General features: G+C 51.0%; 1 protein-coding gene across 1 annotated transcript in view; it reads right to left on the bottom strand.

Annotated features, from left to right (window-relative positions):
- Positions 1–724: 724 nt before the first annotated feature.
- Positions 725–18,034, bottom strand: part of FAM83D (family with sequence similarity 83 member D) — a 22,202-nt gene continuing 4,892 nt past the window's right edge. Inside the window, exons 2-4 of the mRNA XM_077778840.1 lie at positions 10,182–10,349; positions 5,507–5,631; positions 725–2,149 (exon numbers count right to left, since the gene is read on the bottom strand). Of these exons, the coding sequence (XP_077634966.1) occupies positions 1,162–2,149; positions 5,507–5,631; positions 10,182–10,349 (1,281 nt within the window). The 3' untranslated portion in view covers positions 725–1,161. The remainder of the gene's footprint in view (positions 2,150–5,506; positions 5,632–10,181; positions 10,350–18,034) is intronic.

The following is an 18,034-nucleotide window of genomic DNA, read 5'->3' on the forward strand; positions in this document are numbered from 1 at the left end:
ACCAAATCAGGAGGAGGAAGCCACCACTGAATTCTCTTCCTCTGGTCTGTCCACACAAAGGAGACTGGGCAAAAACAGGATTCCACAGCCATACCAACCCTGATTAGCAGGGTGTAGGAACCAGTTGCATCGCCTGCCACCGGACTAGGTATCTGGGATAATTGTTGGTGTCCTCTTCCGCCCCTCCTCCAGGATATCAGATTGCTAAATCAGTGTCAGTACACCCATCTGATGAAACTAGGCCCATGGGGCCACTCGAGTTAGTATCAGGGACAAATCCAGGAATGCACACTAAGGCCGCTTTGGGCAGAGAAGCAAAGAATCGAGGTCCTTGTCTAAAGAACTCAAGCTTTTTCTTTGAAGAAAAGACAAGCAGAGCACATGAAGAGACCTGCAATCCTGGCAAGTTCCCTCATTCAAACTATACAGATAGTAACACCAACATTCCTATCCTTAAGGAAGCCATGACCCTGACGCTTACTTTATGTCTTCTTTTTTTTTAATTTTTTTAGAACATTTTTATTTATTATTGAGAGACAGACAGAGCATGAACATAGGAGGGGCAGAGAGAAGGGGACACAGAATCTGAAGGAGGCTCCAGGCTCTGAGCTGTCAGCACAGAGCCTGATGCCGGGCTCGAACTCACAANCATTAAAAAAATTTTTTTAAATAAATAAATGAATAAAGAGAAAAGTGTCAGAAGGGAGAAATAATACTCAAGCAATCACCAAACAAAAGTTGATTACATTTATTTAATCCTAAGAACACAGATATCCTGAAGAGACAGACAATAAGAACGTTTTTTCGAAACAGGACTTTGATAAGAACTAGTGTTCAAATCTCTAAAACAGAAGGGCACACAAATCTAGAAAAACAGAACATGTTTCATCGCTTATCTGGATGCACCTGAGAACCCTAAACACTCTCTTGAGGAGACATCAACATTAAAGTCGTGCAAAGAAACTGAACCTATAGTGTTTCAGCTGTAAAACCAACACCTGGTTTATACATGACAAAAATAGGGTAAAAACACATAAAATAATGTGCGGTTTATAGGATTCCGAGAAGAATGGGGGGACTGAAGGCCAGGTGAGCAAGGTGTAAAGGAGGTGCTCGGAGGACAGAGCAGCACCTCGGTGGGAGGTGCTGCACGACAGGCAGTCACTGGTAGGAGGGATACAGCACAGTGTCCCTCACAGCCAGCAGGTTCACAGGTGCTCTGCTGACGTTTCCGGGATGAAAACCGAGGTGGTTCTCAGTTAGGAATGTTCTCCTGGAGAGCACAGCCAGCATGTGGTTGAGCCGGGACCTGAGACCAGCAAGGTGAAACTGGCGCTCTTGATTCAAGTTCCTGAAGGAGTCTCGCAAGCACAGGTCCAAGTGGGGGGTGCCCCCGTACTTGGCGTGTCCAGCGGGGACACAGTCAGCGGCTCTGCTGGACGCCTGGGAGCCCAGGGAGCTCGCCACAGAGCCCTGGGAAGACAGAGAGGAGGAAGACCTCAAACTGGAAGACCTCGACACAGACATCCTGGACACGGGTGACCCTTCCTTAGACCGGGTGCCCTGAGGAAAGAGAACATTCTCATCCGCCTCAGTCTGGGTGGTGGCTGACGTGGACGGAACCACGGCTTGGGAGCTCGCGACCCTGGTGGTGACCGCGGTCTGGGTCCCGGCGCACACCGTGGTGGCGGTGGCTTGCGTCCCCGCGTCGCGGACGCTCACTGCAGGCACCTCCTCTCCTGGCTCCGTCTGGGTGGCAGCGTCGGCTGTCCTCCCGCCCTGTGGCCTGCCCTGGCAGCCGTGCACGTCGTCCTCGTCGCCGACGGTGTGGGCCTCAGAGTCCTGGCACCTGGCCTCCAGCCTGCCCTCGGCGGGCGCCTCACACCCCAGCTCACCCTTCTTGGGGGTGCTGGAGAGCCGGGCCAGCCGCAGGCGCAGCAGGCCGCCCAGCGTGAGCTCCCTCGACAGGGGTCTACTGTCGACCAGATGGTCAAACTTGCTGCTGCTCGGGAAGTCACACAGCAGCTTGGAGCTGATGGGCTTCGACTGCGCATACAGGATTCGGAACTCCAGGTCAAAGTGCTCAACCACTTGGCCGGACAGAATGACCAAGTTGCTGCTATTTAATTTGCCATCTGTCCACGTGAAACTTAAGGATTAAAAATGAACAAGCCGGTAAGGATGGGCGCTGTTAGTTCACTCACTGTCACGACGAACAATAAACCCAGATATCCTGCTCCAGAAGTCACGCCTCTGGTGACAGCGTACCCACCACTCAGTGTAAATTCAACACCTTATAACCCTGGTGTGTCACACGTGTATGCGGTACCAGAAAGCAAAAGGCCAGCTGTTTAACCAACACACTAAGACCCATACATCCTCAGCCTCAGAGTGTCTAAAAACTAGAAAGGGCTTTAAAAAGATTGAGGCAAGCACCCCGATGTGCGAAGTGAGGAAACTAGCTAGTGACGTCCCAGCGGGAAGCTGGCCGTAGACCGCAGACTAGACCCCGGTCCGTAAGAACTGCTAGTGCAGTGCTCCCTGCTCCCTGCTCGGGTAGCGCCATCTTCTTTCTTTCTTGTTTAAGACTTTTATTTCTTTATTTTGAGAGAAAGTACAAGTAGGGGAGGGGCAGAGAGAGAGGGAGAGACAGAATCCGAAGCAGGGAGCCCAGTACGGGACTGGAATTCATGAACCGTGAGATCATGACCTGAGCTGAAGTTGAATGCTCAACCAAATGAGCCATCCAGGCTCATTTTTTTTAATGTTGTTTGTTTATTTATTTATTTATTTACTTATTTATTTATTTATTTTTGAGAGAGAGAGAGGGAGGGAGGGAATAAATGGGGGAGGGGCAGAGAGAGAAGGACACAGGATTTGAAGCAGACTTTGCGCTGACAGCAGCGAGCCCGATGCGAGGCTCAAACTCACAAACAGTGAGGTCATGACCTGAGCCAAAGTCAGACACTTAGCCGACCGAGCCACCCAGGGGCCAGTGCTGCCATTTCAGTGGGAGACAGTCTTGTCATTCTAACGATGCTGCTGCTGCTCCATGCGCATTCAGAGCAGACTAGTGGCCATGTGCCCGTCAGGCATCCGTTCTTCCTCTAGTAATAGAACGCATGCACCCTAGCCGCCTTCTTAGGCACTTTCTCCAATCACAATGGGGTGGACATATGACACAGGCTGGCCAGAGTATCCCACCCACTTGGGTTAGGGACCTACCCAGGGTGGGCACGTGATCTAGCTAGGACCAAGTAATTCTTCAAGGACTGGTGCCAGTGCAGGGAGAAAGGAAGTCTCTCTCTTTGGAAGACAGATAATAACGGCTATGTAAGTAAGCCTGGATCTTTGCCTTCAAAGGGAGAGCCTGAGAATAAAGAACAGCTAGAAAAAAGGCAGAAGCAGGGGACAGTATTCTGATAAATGTAAGCACTCCAGGTCAAGAGGGGCTGAAAACCAACTGTACTTTTCTACACTTCCAAATTCTAGGACTCCATAAATTCCACTTTGCATAAAGTAGTTTGAGCTAGCTTTCTACACTCCCAATCACCCCACTGATAAAGAAGTTTGTATCAGGAATAGGATGTTTTATGGGGCCGTTGGGTGGCTCAGTCGGTAACCATCTGACTTCAGCTGAGGTCATGAGCTCACAGTTTGTGGGTTCGAGCCCTGTGTCAGGCTCTGTGCTGACAGCTCAGAGCCTGGAGCCTGCTTCAGATTCTGTGTGTTCCTCTCTCTCTCTGCCCCTTCCCAGCTCGTGCTCTGTCTCTCCCTCTCTCAAAAGTAAGTAATAAGCATTAAAAATTTTTTAAAAAATTTTTTAATGTTTTATTTTTGAGAGAGAGAAAGAGACAGTGTGAGCAGGGGAGGGTCAGAGAATGAGGGAGACACAGCATCCGAAGACAGGCTCTAGGCTCTGAGCTGTCAGCATGGAGCCTGACATGGGGCTCAAACCCACAAACCTTGAGATCGTGACCTGAGCTGAAGTCGGACGCTCAACCGACTGAGCCACCCAGGCGTCCCTAAAAAAATGTTTAAAAGAGAGAATAGGATGTTTTAAATGAGAGACCATGATACATAGTGTCAGCTGTCTCTACCTTGAGAACTGCCTTCAAAGCCCCAGAAGAAATATTTTAAAAACCTTCAATGAGATCATGTAAACAAGACACCTATCCTATACCACGAGTATAAAATACTGTCAACAGATGGAAGCTATAACCCTCAGGGCACCGGGTGGCTCAGTCGGTTAACCAGTTCTTGGTTTCATCTCAAGTCATGATCTCATGGTTCGTGAGTTCGAGCCCCACATTAAGCTCCACGCTGACAGTGCAGAGCCTGCTTGGGTTCTCTCTGTATCCCTCTCTCTCTGCCCATCCCCACACTCAATGTCTCTTTCTCTAGCTCACTCAAAATAAATAAATAGACTTTAAATTAAAAAAAAAGCTATCATCTTCATCATCATCCTCATTTGTAGAGGATAATTTTTATATTTTACTCAGAATGGCCCAAAACCATTTGGGACTAAGTTTGTATATGTAAATAAAGCCTGCTTCGGGTGAAAATCTAGTTTCCTCCTGCTCTTTATAAACGTCTGATGAAAGGAAGTCTCCAGGAAGTGTGAATTTTGTTCTGGGCAATGAAGGTACTGTCAGAGAAGAAAGGCATCAAAGGTTTCCTGGCTCTGACCGCCTCAGCCTCCGCAGCCCTTCTGCACATATGCCGGGGCTGACATGTGATCATCACTCAGGAATGCACGTTTCTCCAAAACGGAGTTTTTCTTTTTCATACTTGGGCATTCCTCATGCACACCATCAGACACGCTTCAGACACACCGTCATCGGAGCCACGGAAGTAAACATGGTGTATCTTCTGGACGCTCGTGACAACCAGTGACCCAATTATCTCCATGCTCTGTTCAATGACACCCTACTGTAAGGTGCCACTGCCAAGGTAAGACTTCAAAGGTGGGGCCAGAAACCTGGAGCAGTACTTTCCAGACTAAAGCACTAAGTTACAAGAAACCTGGACCAGTACTTTCTAGACTAAAGCACTAAATTACAAGGCTTGACAGAAAGTAAAGGATTTAAGCGTAAGGTGACAACTTTGGCTCTGCCCTCCACACTGATGCTGAAACCTGTGACAGCCCTTACCTGCAAGTGAACAGGGACAAGGGTCGAGGGGACCAAGGAACAGGATTTAAGACTGCCCCTGTCACCGGTAAGCCCCAGTTTGGCCACTGCAGGCCTGGCCAAGGCCCCAGGCAAGTTTCACCATCCACACCTTAGTGTTGTGGCCCCCAGGGCTGGAAAGGTGACCCACACCCTGACCACCCCTCCTGCAAGAGGCCACTCAGGCTGATGTACTCAGGCACACAGATGCACAGCTCTCAGAATGCTTTGCCACAGAGGCTCACGCTGAGGGAGAAAGCAGCTTTTACAACTTTATACAGCAGGCACCCACTGCAAAGTTTGGAGTAACGAGCTCGGGCAGGCTAGAGACTTACCTATAGGAGCCTGTGGCCACTCGAATGCCATCAATCAGGGTGAACTTCTCGTGAACCTGCCCAACTATCTTAGTTCCCGACCTCGCATAGTAAGTATTTCCGGTAATAGTCCGAACGGTCATCAGCTGTCGGTGGGGCATGGGGGGTTAGGGGGGAGAGAAAGAAACAAGCCAATGAGCAAATGACAGAGGGCTTGGTCTATACAGTTCCCAAACAGACACACTAGCTAGCAAAGGGGCGGCCCCCCATCCCCTTTGGTAATAGTACACACGCACACTAGCCAGTGGCTCCCAGGACTCCAGGAACGCCACTTCACTGGCTCCATCTTCTCGTGTGCCCTGTTCTTAAACGGACTTTTGAGACTCGTGGTTCACGGGTACATGTGCGCTAAAAGAAGACTCGCTCATTCTTTGATGACACAACAGAATCCAAGAAATGACTTTGAAACAAAATATGGGGGATAAAATCAGCAAAGAAAATACACTCAGCCCACCCTCACTTACCCCCACACCACAGTGAGTGTGGAGAACAGGACAAGCCTTCTCTAACACGGGACTTCTGAGCCTGACACACTCCTAACACATGTGGCTTCAACAACAATGTCACATGTCCTACAAATACGAATTTATCAAAAAGATATGCTGGGAACACACTGGGACCCCACAGTGCATTATGTATGCATAACTGTCCTTGTAAAATGAGACGCAGAAATGTACATACAATGGCATGGAAAACACTAAGACGATCGGCATTCTTTGGAGCAAATCAGTACGGTGTCAGCTATATGCCTTTAGAAACCTTATACAATTCAAATGAAAAGTTTCAGATTTTTGTTCTATTCTCTCATTCCATAAGCAAAGAAAGCCCCTACTCTGTGCTGAGCCTTGAGACAACAGAGATATCAGCTATGTTCCTTACCTTCAGGGACTAGGAGAGAGAAAAGTAATACGTGATTTAAAAAACTACAAGGTATGACATCGTCCAGAGAAGCGAAAACCTATGTCCACACAAAAACCTGTGCGCAAATACACACAGCAACTTTATTCACAACAGTAAGAACCTGGAAACTATCCGGAAGTCCTTCGGCACGTGACCGGTTCCACAAGCAATGGTACCACATGACACCACTCAGCCACAGAAAAGAACCAACGATTGATATGACAATTTGGATGGATCTCAAGGGCGTTATGCTGAATGAAAAAAGCCAATCTCAAAAGGTCACATTCTAGATGAGGCCATTTATAGAACCTTGTCTAGATGACAAAATGATAGAGATGGGCAACAATTACTGGTTGCCAGGGGTTAAAAACGAGGAGGAGGGCACAGAGAGGGGAGCAGATGGTACCAAGAAGGAGATGGCTGTGGCCACAGAACGGTCCTGCATCCTGATGGTGCTGGGACAGTTCTGGACCTTGATGTCAGGCATGGTTACACATGGGTGCACATGTGCTAAAGAAGCACAGAGCTGTAGGCATGTGTTGTACCAACCCCAGATTCCAGGCTTTGATTCTGCACCGGAAGTTACGCAGGACGTAACCGCTGGGGGAACCGGGTGAAGGAGGCATGGAGACCTCTATGTACGACCTTTGCAACTTCTGTGAATTTAATTTTTCCTTTTTTTTTAAATTTTTTTTCAATGTTTATTTCTTGAGAGAGAGGGACAGAGTGTGAGCAGGGAAGGCAGAGAGAGAGGGAGACACAGAATCTGAAGCAGGCTCCAGGCTCCGAGCTGTCAGCACAGAGCCTGACGCAGGGTTCAAACTCACGAACCGCGAGATCATGATCTGAGCTGAGGTCAGATGCTTAACCGACCGAGCCACCCAGGCGCCCCGAATCTATTGTTCTTTTAAAATAAAAAGACAAAACAAAAACACTATGGCAAGACATAACATCACTTCCGTGGTCTTACCAAAACGCAATCTGAATTCAGCCAGGAGGAAGCATCAGACAAACCCAAATCCTATGGAAAACTGGCCAGTGTCCTTCCAAAGCCCCAAACCCTAAAAGCCAAAGACAGACAGAGGAACAGCTCCAGATGAGAGGACGCTAAGGAGACTTGACAACTCAATGCAAGGTAGGCTCCTGGGTTGGATCCTGGACAAGAAAAGGGGGCATTCGTGGANCCAGGCTCCGAGCTGTCAGCACAGAGCCTGACGCAGGGTTCAAACTCACGAACCGCGAGATCATGATCTGAGCTGAGGTCAGATGCTTAACCGACCGAGCCACCCAGGCGCCCCGAATCTATTGTTCTTTTAAAATAAAAAGACAAAACAAAAACACTATGGCAAGACATAACATCACTTCCGTGGTCTTACCAAAACGCAATCTGAATTCAGCCAGGAGGAAGCATCAGACAAACCCAAATCCTATGGAAAACTGGCCAGTGTCCTTCCAAAGCCCCAAACCCTAAAAGCCAAAGACAGACAGAGGAACAGCTCCAGATGAGAGGACGCTAAGGAGACTTGACAACTCAATGCAAGGTAGGCTCCTGGGTTGGATCCTGGACAAGAAAAGGGGGCATTCGTGGAATGATCAGTGAGGCTCAGGAAGCCTGTAGGTTAGAGAATAGTTATCACATCAAAGTTACTTCTCAATTTTGAAATTTGCACGGAGGTTTATAAGATGTGAACATTTAGATAACTTGGGCAGAGAGTTTTCAGGATTTCCTTATATTTGTAACTCCTTTGAAAATCACATGATTTCAAAATAAAATTAAACACAAACAAAAACACTAGGACCTTCCACACAGGTGCACGCGGAGCAGGCGGGGCAGGAGGGTCCTGGAGGAAAAACCGATTCCTGACCCAGGTTTCAAAGGATCCACATATAATAGCAAGCGTTCAAAAATGTCACTGTGGGCGCATTTAGGCGTGGTTTTCTGCATCTTTTCCCTTGGTGCTAACCCAAATGTCGTGCGGGCCTTTGTGACTGTGGTCAAAGCACTCCTGAGTGCCTGTGCACAAACACGTGACCGAGCTCCTATAGATCGGACACCCAGCGTTCAGAACCAGCCACAGAGCGAGGGCATGGCAGCCGTCAGCCCCCACAGGGGGAGGGTTCAGACTCACCAGCAGACATGCCCTGGTGAGGGAAGCCGCCAGGGAAGATGGAATGGCGCTGTTCTAGGAAGAAGTCAAGGCACTACAAAAAACTGGGGCACCTAGCTGGCTCCATCAGTAGAGCATGCGACTCTTCATCTCAGGGTTGTGAGTTCGAGCCCCACCACGTTGGGTGTAGAGAGGACTTAAAAAAACTAAAATCTTAAAAAAAAAAAAAAAAGACACTACCAAAACAGGCTTCCTTTCGACTCCTCCTTTAGGCAACAATCAACATTGTGAAAGTGAGTCGGTAAATCATGCTGGATTGGATAACTGGATTGTATCCAAGCCAATCTCAGCATCAGAGTTGTGGCCAGAGCTGCTCTGTGATTTTCCTGCGGCTCGCACCCAGCCTTGGTTACAGAGAGAGAGCATCAGCATTAAACAGCGCATCTTCCATCGCTTCCCCCGGCTCTATGTAAAAGCAGTCACAGGCTGACTGCGTGCTTCGATGACAACGTGCTTTTCCGTGCCTGACATGCATTCTCCTTGGGTCCCCCTGACCTCATTCTTTAACTGACTGCTGGGCCACATGGCTGGCTAGTCTCATCCTGGCTCCAAGCTCCAATTCTATCTCATCAGGAATTTGCTTTGTAGCTGCTGTGACAAGGTAGTAACTACCTATTCCTCAGTTTCCCCCATTAGGGAAAATGACCACCAAGAACTCTGTGGGGGAGGTGTAATAGCCAAATTTTGTAAACCAGGTTACTTGATAACAGGGTAGGGAGCTGATGTCCCCTCTGTAAGCAACCTACAGTACCGAAGCACAAATTCTTTGATCATTCTGCTGACTGCTTTATCTCTGTTACCTAGGACAGTTAAGTGGCTCAGAGAAGGTGCTCACATAGGTCATGAACCAAGTGGATGAACTGAGTTCCAAAGCTCTCAGCTCACATTAAGCTGCTTAATTTAAAGAGAGGAATAACACATATGACAATGTTCCTTGCCTCTTTCTGCTACAGAGAACAAGCTGGCTGAGTTATATAACCGTACATTTAAATAAAGTTCAAATTACTGTCATGCTCAGAGCAAAGGACAGGAAAGCCTAATTTTGTAGCAAGGAGAGGGGAGAGGCGACATGTGACAGTGATCAGGAACAGCAGGCTGGAGGCAGGCCCACCGCCAGGGAGTCACACCCCTGCCCTTCTCCTTTTGAGTGCAGGCACCGGGTTCTCTGTGCCACCATGTCTGAGCCGAAACAGATACTTACCCGAGTTGTCTAACACGTGTCAGGAGCCTAGGACAGTGCCAAGGACAGAGCAGGGGCTCCCTCAGTGGTGGCCGGGCTGTGCTACTGTCAAAAGCAGCACCTCCCATGCAGCCTTCTGCAGCCAGCAGCAGAGCTGCTGGCTGGGAGGCAGCAGGATATGAAGGGAGGCTGAGGTTTGAAGCCTGGCTCTGTGGTTTCTTTTCTGGGAGATTTCAGGCAAATGGCTTTGCTCACGCCCTCCGTTGCCTCTCATGTAATGGGGATTCCCCCCAGGCCCCCCCTTCCCCACACCACCATATAGATCATGTAGGTCACGGACACTCAGTCTTACTGCTGACTGTGGGGACTGGAAACACGTAACACAAACCTTCTCCTTTTCAGGATGTACTTTCAGATCCATGCACATATCCAAAAACTGCGAGAGCAGAGCCTGGTCCAGAAGGATGTAGACAGCGACTCTCTGTTTCCGACATATTTCCTGCAGGTCCCTGAAGATGTCAATGTCCGTGAAAACATCCATCACCACCGCAATCACCTACGGCGGGAGGCAGCAGAGGGAAGAGCAAGCTGTCAGCTCACGCGAACACCGGCTCACAATGCACTGTCTGGACTCTGGAGCCCACCTCCAAGCCAGGAAAGGATCCCCGCCCTACAGCATCCTTCCTTCCTCCCTTCTCCTTCTGCACTGTCAGTTTGCCCCCAACCACAGACACCTTCTTCCGCAAAGACGCTCAGGCTGCCGGCCCTACACATCTGGATTTGGCCCAGCTGACCCTCCCAATCACCTCCTAACCACTGTCCCCCATGCCTCTGTGGATCAGTCCTTTCCTCTCCCCGGCGGCATGGCTCCATTCATGCCTGCTGCTCAATCTTCCACACTCAGCGTCAGACTACAGTTCAGAGGTGCCTCAGCCATGCGGCCCTAAGCAAATTACAGTAATTCCCAAGGTCTGGTCCTGAGTCTGCAAAATAAGCATGTGGTCATAACTAAATGACTATGTTACATGAAGCACAAGGTACAACGATCCATCAAGTATCTGTTCACGGATTCCCTTCCCCATCCAGAGGATGAGCCGCCCAGACAGTTCATCACAGGGAGGCACCTGCTGGCTCCCGGCTTTCCTTGCTAGACGGGCTGCTCCAGCCACCAAGCCTCTCATCATGCCCTTTGCAAGAGCGGGGCCCTCCACACAATCCCTGTAAGGCCGTGGGATGTCAGAACGTGAGGGCTCAGGCAAGTCCCCACACACCAAGCCAGAGCTGGGACCGCAAGCTAAGGCCACGGCTCCCGGAGCCACAGTCTGCAGCAGCCTGGGCTGGAAGGGGGTCTCCCTCCTCTTCACTTCAACAGTGAAAGCTTGTGCCTCTTAGGGCCACATGAACTCCTTTTCTGAACGTTATGGTAATTTATTCATCAGTCTCACTTCCTTTATATGGACGGGGGCCCTGGAATGGGGGAGCTTCATCTGTGATCCCAGAGGACTCGAGACAGTACCTGACGGTCATGACCCCTCAAGGATGTGGGTGCTCAAGAAGCAAACAGAGACAAACCGGAGATCCCGTGGTCTTTCTCCAGCACCCGTCTTGTCTACCAGGACAAGGGACCTTGAAAGGCCAGCTCCTAGGGAAGTCACTGCTATGAGGAGTCTGCGAAGATGCATTTCTCTCTGGCTACCTACCTCCCCCTCCCCAGTGTTGATGAAGCCCCAGCTGTCGAGCTGTTCCTGGGGAAGGGCTTGCCTAAAACGCCTTGGACACGTGATTTTTCTGAACTGGTGGCACCTTGAGAAATTCATAGCCTCCCACGTGGTTTTAGGCATCTTCCTGGGGGTTGTATCCACCCCTGGGTCATAGAACACAGTGGGCAAAAGGCAGAAAAGTCTGGGCACAGATGCCTGAGCTGTAGCCCACAACTGTGTAACGCAGGGCAAGTTGCTGAGCCTGTTTCCTTCTCTGGAAGAGATGGACAATAAGAGCATCTATGTAGAGGGCCATTGTCAGGACTACATGAGACAAAGACAGGAAGGGCTCAGCTCGGCCATGGGACGGGTGTTCTAGCGTGCGTCCAGCACCTCGTCAGAGTCCAGGTGGGCTGAGGCCTGGACCAGGCAGAAAGAAGGCTCTAGAGAATGTGACAGACACTGGACTTGTCCACAACAGGAGGACATGGATGCCGGGAAAGCAGGGAGGCAAAATGCTACACACCAGACGAGGTGATTACATCGGGGGAAGCCATGGCTGAAGGGCTCTGGGCACTCGAATGTATACCAGAGAAGAGCAGAGAAGGATTCCTGGAGGAGAGGGCCTTTGAGCTGAATCACAAATAAGGACGCAGTCTAGACAGGGCGAAAGTGAGGGGAAGGTATTGGAACAGGAAGCCACATGGCAGAAGAGGCAGGGAGTGATGGGGCCAGCGTGGCCGGAACGGAGAGCGTGCATGATGGGGAGCGGCAGGACACGACTGAGAGATGACGGGTGAGCCAGGCCTTGCAGGGCGAAGGGTGACCCAGGCCATGCAGGGCCTGAGTGTCGGCCTCCTTGGAGTCAGCAATGCACAGGAGACAGGGGAGGAGTTTTACGAAGAGTGAGGATAAGGAGTTGGACGTGGGGCACCCAAGCGGGCAGAAGTGGCTGCCAGAGGAGGGGCTTAGGTTGGAGATCTGGTCCCACCCCCCCAACCCAGCAATGTTGAGGACCATTGACTGAAGGAAGAAAAACCAGTGGTAGAGGCTTCCTCGAAAGGCTAAGTGGGGAGTGAGGAGGGCCGCAGGGGAGGGAAGGAAAGGGGCCCAGGCGGGAGCCAGGCGATGGGCTACAAGGGCTGGGGGTGAGGGGGAGGGAGAGGCACGCTCACGTACACACGAGCAGAAAAAACCACCAACAACTTGAGGCGGAACAGATCTGGAGGCGGCAGTAAAGCCTCCTTGAGGCTGTGAACACACTCGTGTAGGAATGAGTGCAGAGCTCACGAGCGAAAAGCTGGAGGAAGACCAATCCAGGGTCAATCCCTGACCTCAGGACCGCCAGGCCAATGAGGGACACAGGAGGCGCATGGACGTGCAGCCCGGCTACCCGCGGAAGGGACGGAGGACCCTGCCTGGCTGGCGGGCTTAGAGAGGGCTGGAAGGCTGCCGGACGCAGGGACCCAGGAGCAGCCAAACCGGGCTTTGATTCACCGCTTAACAAAATACAAACACCACCTTTGTCAGGGGGTGAGTAAGCACCTAATTTGCTATTGGTTTCATTGTTTGGTTTTAAAGCCCCAGCCTTTCCTGTGTATGTTGAAAATAACCCGGTTTGAACACTAGGTGTTAAGAGGGTGAGTGGAAGTGCTTCTCTCCCGAACCTCCCCCAACATCCCTCCTCTCTTACTAGAGCCGGACTCGAAAGGTTTGCGAAGGAGGAAGAGCCCTGCACGGGGAAGCAAGGAGCGCTCCAAGGCCTTCCTTCCTTCAAGACCCCACCCACTCCCCTATACCCATCCCACCCCAGCCCCATGCAACCAAGCCCCGCAGACTTCAGCAAGCCCCGGGGCTTCTCAAATCTCTGAAAGGACAGTTTCCTCGCTGAGCTCAGCAATGACCTGGACTCATTCACTGGCCAGCCGAGTGCCTGCTTTCCAAGGAGGGACCCGTCTCCCAGGTGCTGGGGCTCTTGCAAGGACACTCGACTTGGAACGGGTCCCTGCTCTCACTCTCCGAGGCATCATGGGGGATGGACAAAGGAGAGGCAGATCTGGAAAGCGGGCATCCCATGCCCATCGAGCCCCCACACGGCCACTGTGGGCACTGCCCATGCCAGCCCGTGCTGCAAGGAGGCTGCCCGGTCTCTTAGGGCAAGAGGGAGCTTTTGAGACTCTATTCCGGGTCAACCCTAATGTGCAGCTCCGTGCAAATCAGTCATCACAGGATACATAAGCAGGAAACATCCAGCCACTGGGAGCCTGGATGGCTGGTCTGCTGCCCGATACCCCATAGTTCCACACACCTACAGCCACATTTCAAGCAGCCGAGACTGCGTCCAGCCCCGCACCGTCCTCACAGGTGATGACACACCCTCCCCTCCCAGTCACTCCAACTATTCCTTGATGATTTAAACCAAGGGACCCAGTGACACACACAGTTACAGAGTAGCAACCACTGTGCTACCCTCAGTGTTGGGGACAAGCACAGACTCTACTTATGTTGTCACGTGACCTGGAAGCTTTTCCATTTGCTTTCTTGCCCAAAAGCTCTAAGGAGAGATCTAGAGGTTTCAAAACCCATCATTGGTATCTCTGATTTACTGGTGAGGGACAGAAAGCTTGGAGGGGCTAGGCTCCTGGTCAGTAGTGACACACTTAAGCAAATGCAGGAGCTGGAGTCTCGCCCCAGGCCTGGGCGACTCCAGAGCCACGGATTAGAAGAGGGTTAGATTAAATATCATTCCAAACAAGGCGAAGAAGGTTCAGTGTTCAAGGGACAGAGCCTGGGATACATCCTGAAGGGACCAGTAGAGTAATTCACAAAGGACATGGGATGGAGCCCATCGGAGATGATTACTAGTAACACAAAACAGCTCACAGAAAGAACGTTAAGGAAGTTTGGAACGTCCTAGCACATCGTCCTAGCACATCGGCACCTTTTCTCTGCAGGCGGTACTGCCGACTAATCCAGAATGGACTAAATCAGGAAACTCTGGGAGCACAGACACGCACACAGGCCATAGAGGTGGACGTGGACGTCGGCTCCTCCACTTTGGAGCACCCCGTACCCACTGGAGCGGCACCGAAGTTCCACTGCCCTCCAGCGCCTGCACATATGACTGCCTACCCTGCAGTGGCTGCAGCGGGTACAGCCCAGAGAGGGCACCTGGCAGCCCCCTGGCACACAGGAAGCCCTCCTATGGCAGCCCGTATGTCTCAGCCCCAAATGCGCCACTGACCCAGGGCAGGTCATTCTACCTGAGCTCAGCGTCCTCCACGAGGCCCCTGCAGGGCTGCGAAGTCTGACTCACAGGCCGTCCGTGGACAGGACGGGACAGGGCCCTGGGCACGGACGTGAGCGACCTCGAGAGGCCACTCACCCACTCACTCCAGTTCTAGGTCCAGCTCTTCCTCTGCATGAAGCAGGAAGTTCATGTCAATCTCCCCTTCCTAGGGCACCTTGGTTTCCCTCCCTTCCCACCCACAGCCACAAAGCAAGGACACGTGTGCAACATGCTTGGAGTTCTGCCAGAGGTCTGCACACATTCAAAGATGCGTCAACCTGCCTGGGGGCCGACAACAGCCCGTTGCCTGGATTCTTCATGGGGACCACATGCCTCTCAAACCCACTTCCTCCAGTTCCCTGGTGCTCTCCCACCTACTCTTCTGGAGACGACCTTGCTCCAAAAACAACAGACCTATTTTCTCCCCATTCATTACAGGTGTTAATAGAATGGAAACTGTCTCCTTGAAATGTCTTTAAAAAAATTTAAATTGCCTTGGCATTATCTTCAGGATTTAAAAACAAACAAAAAAAGCAAATGTCCATGGCAGACCCCAATTTTGCCTGAGCGTGCAGTTTTCTCTCAGTTTCATGGGCTGTTGTTGTAATTAACCATTTAAGTGCCAGACCAAGGTGCTGGCGTGGCCTCGATCCGCAGCGTGGCACAGCCGCTCTCCCGGGAGGCGGGGAGGCGCGCCAACCGCTCCCGGGGCACAGTGGCAGCCGCGTGGAGGTTGTCATGTTCCAGCATGAAGTATGCACGCCCGCTGGGCTTTTAGAAACCAAGAGAAATGCATCCAAAGGGGATTGGGAGATTAAGGGGGCTGTCATTCTCAGTGCCATTATGTGAAACATGTACCTGGCTCCAAAGTCCGATCTACAAAACCGGGTGCTTTTCAGAGACTCCTAGCTTCCACCCTCCTCCCTTCCCTTTTACTTCTTTCCCTTCCTCCTCCTGCATTACAATCATTTCAATCCGTTTTTGTTTCATCTTCCATTTCCTTGAATAGAGGTAAGTAAGCCCATGTATGTACGTCCTTGTTTGCTATACACAGGAAAGTGCACTGTGTGCGGGGGTGGGGGGGTGGGGGGGTGCTCACGCCCCCCTGCAGATTGCAAGGCAGCGTGTGATGCCGCTGTTGCAGGACAGTGCCAACCAACACAGCCTTGCGAGAAGGAAGCGTGCTTTGTCTGCACCAGCCACGCACTGGCCACAAGCCCCCAGTGGACACTGAACACCTGAAATACAGCTAGTGAGGCAGAGGAATGGAGTTTTTCATATTTCATGCGAATTCAAATAAACTGAAATGGCCACAGGTGGCTAACGGTGACTTCACTGGTCGGTGCGGCTCTAGACACTTGGTCACCGCTTTCTCAGAGCTGCAGGGGACTCCAGTCTGTGGACGCGTCGGTTCTGCTGAAGGACATCTCAGCTCCTCCAGTCTCTCACTTTTGTAAAGAGTGCCGCAAACAGCCTGCTACATGCGTCTATTCATGTTTCTGCCAGAAGTAGCTTTACGACAGACACACAGACATGCAGTTGCTAGGTCGATGGGTGCACACAAGTGAAGTGATGCTGGATATTGTCAAATTCCCCTCCAGAGGCTACATCATCTGCACCGGGGCCTTTAGAAAGCCCGCATACCCAGTACGTTTTGGGCAAGCGAATGGACCCTGTATCTTAAAGGCATCGGCTGATCCTGCAGTTTTCCTGCTGCCTGATGGACGCCAGCTGAAAACAGTGAAGGAATGAACAGGCAGACAGAGAAGGGTGGCTACAGGGCTGAGAGGAGGAGGGAGTGGGAGCAGTTCTGCCACGGGGACAGACCTTCCGTCAGAAACCGGAATCCACTCTGGAGACAGATAGAGACAGATGCAGGGTATGAATGTACTCAGTGCCACTTAATGGTTAAAATGGTAAATCCCTTGTGTGCATTTTACCATAATTAAAAAAAAAAAAAAAAGAGAGGGGCACATGAGTGGCTCAGTCAGTTAAGCATCTGACTCTTGATCTCAACTCAGGTCTTCATCTCAGGGTCATGAGTTCAAGCCCCACACTGGGCGTGAAGCTTGCCTGAAAAAATATTTAAAAAAAATAAGGGCACCTGGGTGGCCTAATGCGTTAAGCTTCTGACTCTTGATTTCAGCTCAAGTCATGATCTCACAGCTCGTGAGTTCGAGCCCCACATTGGGCTGCACACTGACAGTACAGAGCCTGCCTGGGATTCTCCTTCTCTGTCTGCCTCTCTTCCTCCACCTCCTCCTCCCCTGCTCATGCTCTCTCTCTCTCTCTCAAAATTAATAAACTTAAAAAAAAAAAAACAAAGAAAGAAAAAGAAAGAAGTGAAAATGGTTAGCAATTCCAGAATCCTTCACTTGATACCTAAAACCAAAAGGAAGAGATAAAAAGCAGCCATCCTGTCTAGTGAGGCACAGCCTAAAGTGCATCGGATAGGCCACTGCTTCTCCACCAGGGACAATTTTCTTCCCCAGTGGACACTTGGCAATTTCTTTACATTGTGGTAAAATATAAATCTGCCGTCTTCATCATTTTCAAGTGTATTTTCAGTGGCATGAATTACATTCACAGTGTTGTGTGATCATCACCACTGTTTTCATCACCCCAAACAGAAACTCTGTAACCTTTAAGCAACAGCTCCCTACCCCCGCCCCCCCCCCAAGACTTTTTTGAACAGCATGGCTATTGGCAGAGGTTGGATGGCACTTCTGGCATCAGGTGGGCAGAGCCCAGTGATGCTGGGAGGCATCCAAGGCACAGGACAGGCCTACCAGACAAAGCACGAGCTGGTCCAAGACACCAACGGCAGAAGGAGGCTGAGAAAGCCCGCTCTGGGCTGACTTGGGGCATCCGGAGCAGGAACTGATCACACTACACAGATTCGACTGTAACTCAGAGAAGCATTAAGCAAGATCAGGAGTGCCTCAGTTCTGATACGTCCACATGCACCCTAGGGGCCTCGGGCAGATTTCTCAGTGGCAACTCCTTGCGGCAGGACTGTCGGTCAGCACAGCGCCACTTCTCCTGACGCTCAGGTTATCAAACAGATGGCCCAGGGTGCGTCAGAGCACAAGTGTCTCTCCGGAGCACAGGCAGCTGGTGAGAAGGATGCCTCTGAGGGTGTGGAGCCTCCAGAAGGGGCTTTGCCCATGAATTTCCCTTTCAAAAACCAGGGACACCCCAAGGGCACAGCACAGAAACTCGTTACCAATGAGGGCTTGCAGCACGTCCAGG

Source organism: Crocuta crocuta, unplaced genomic scaffold, assembly GCF_008692635.1.
Source record: "Crocuta crocuta isolate KB4526 unplaced genomic scaffold, BGI_CrCroc_1.0 scaffold248, whole genome shotgun sequence".
Classification (NCBI taxonomy): domain Eukaryota; kingdom Metazoa; phylum Chordata; class Mammalia; order Carnivora; family Hyaenidae; genus Crocuta; species Crocuta crocuta.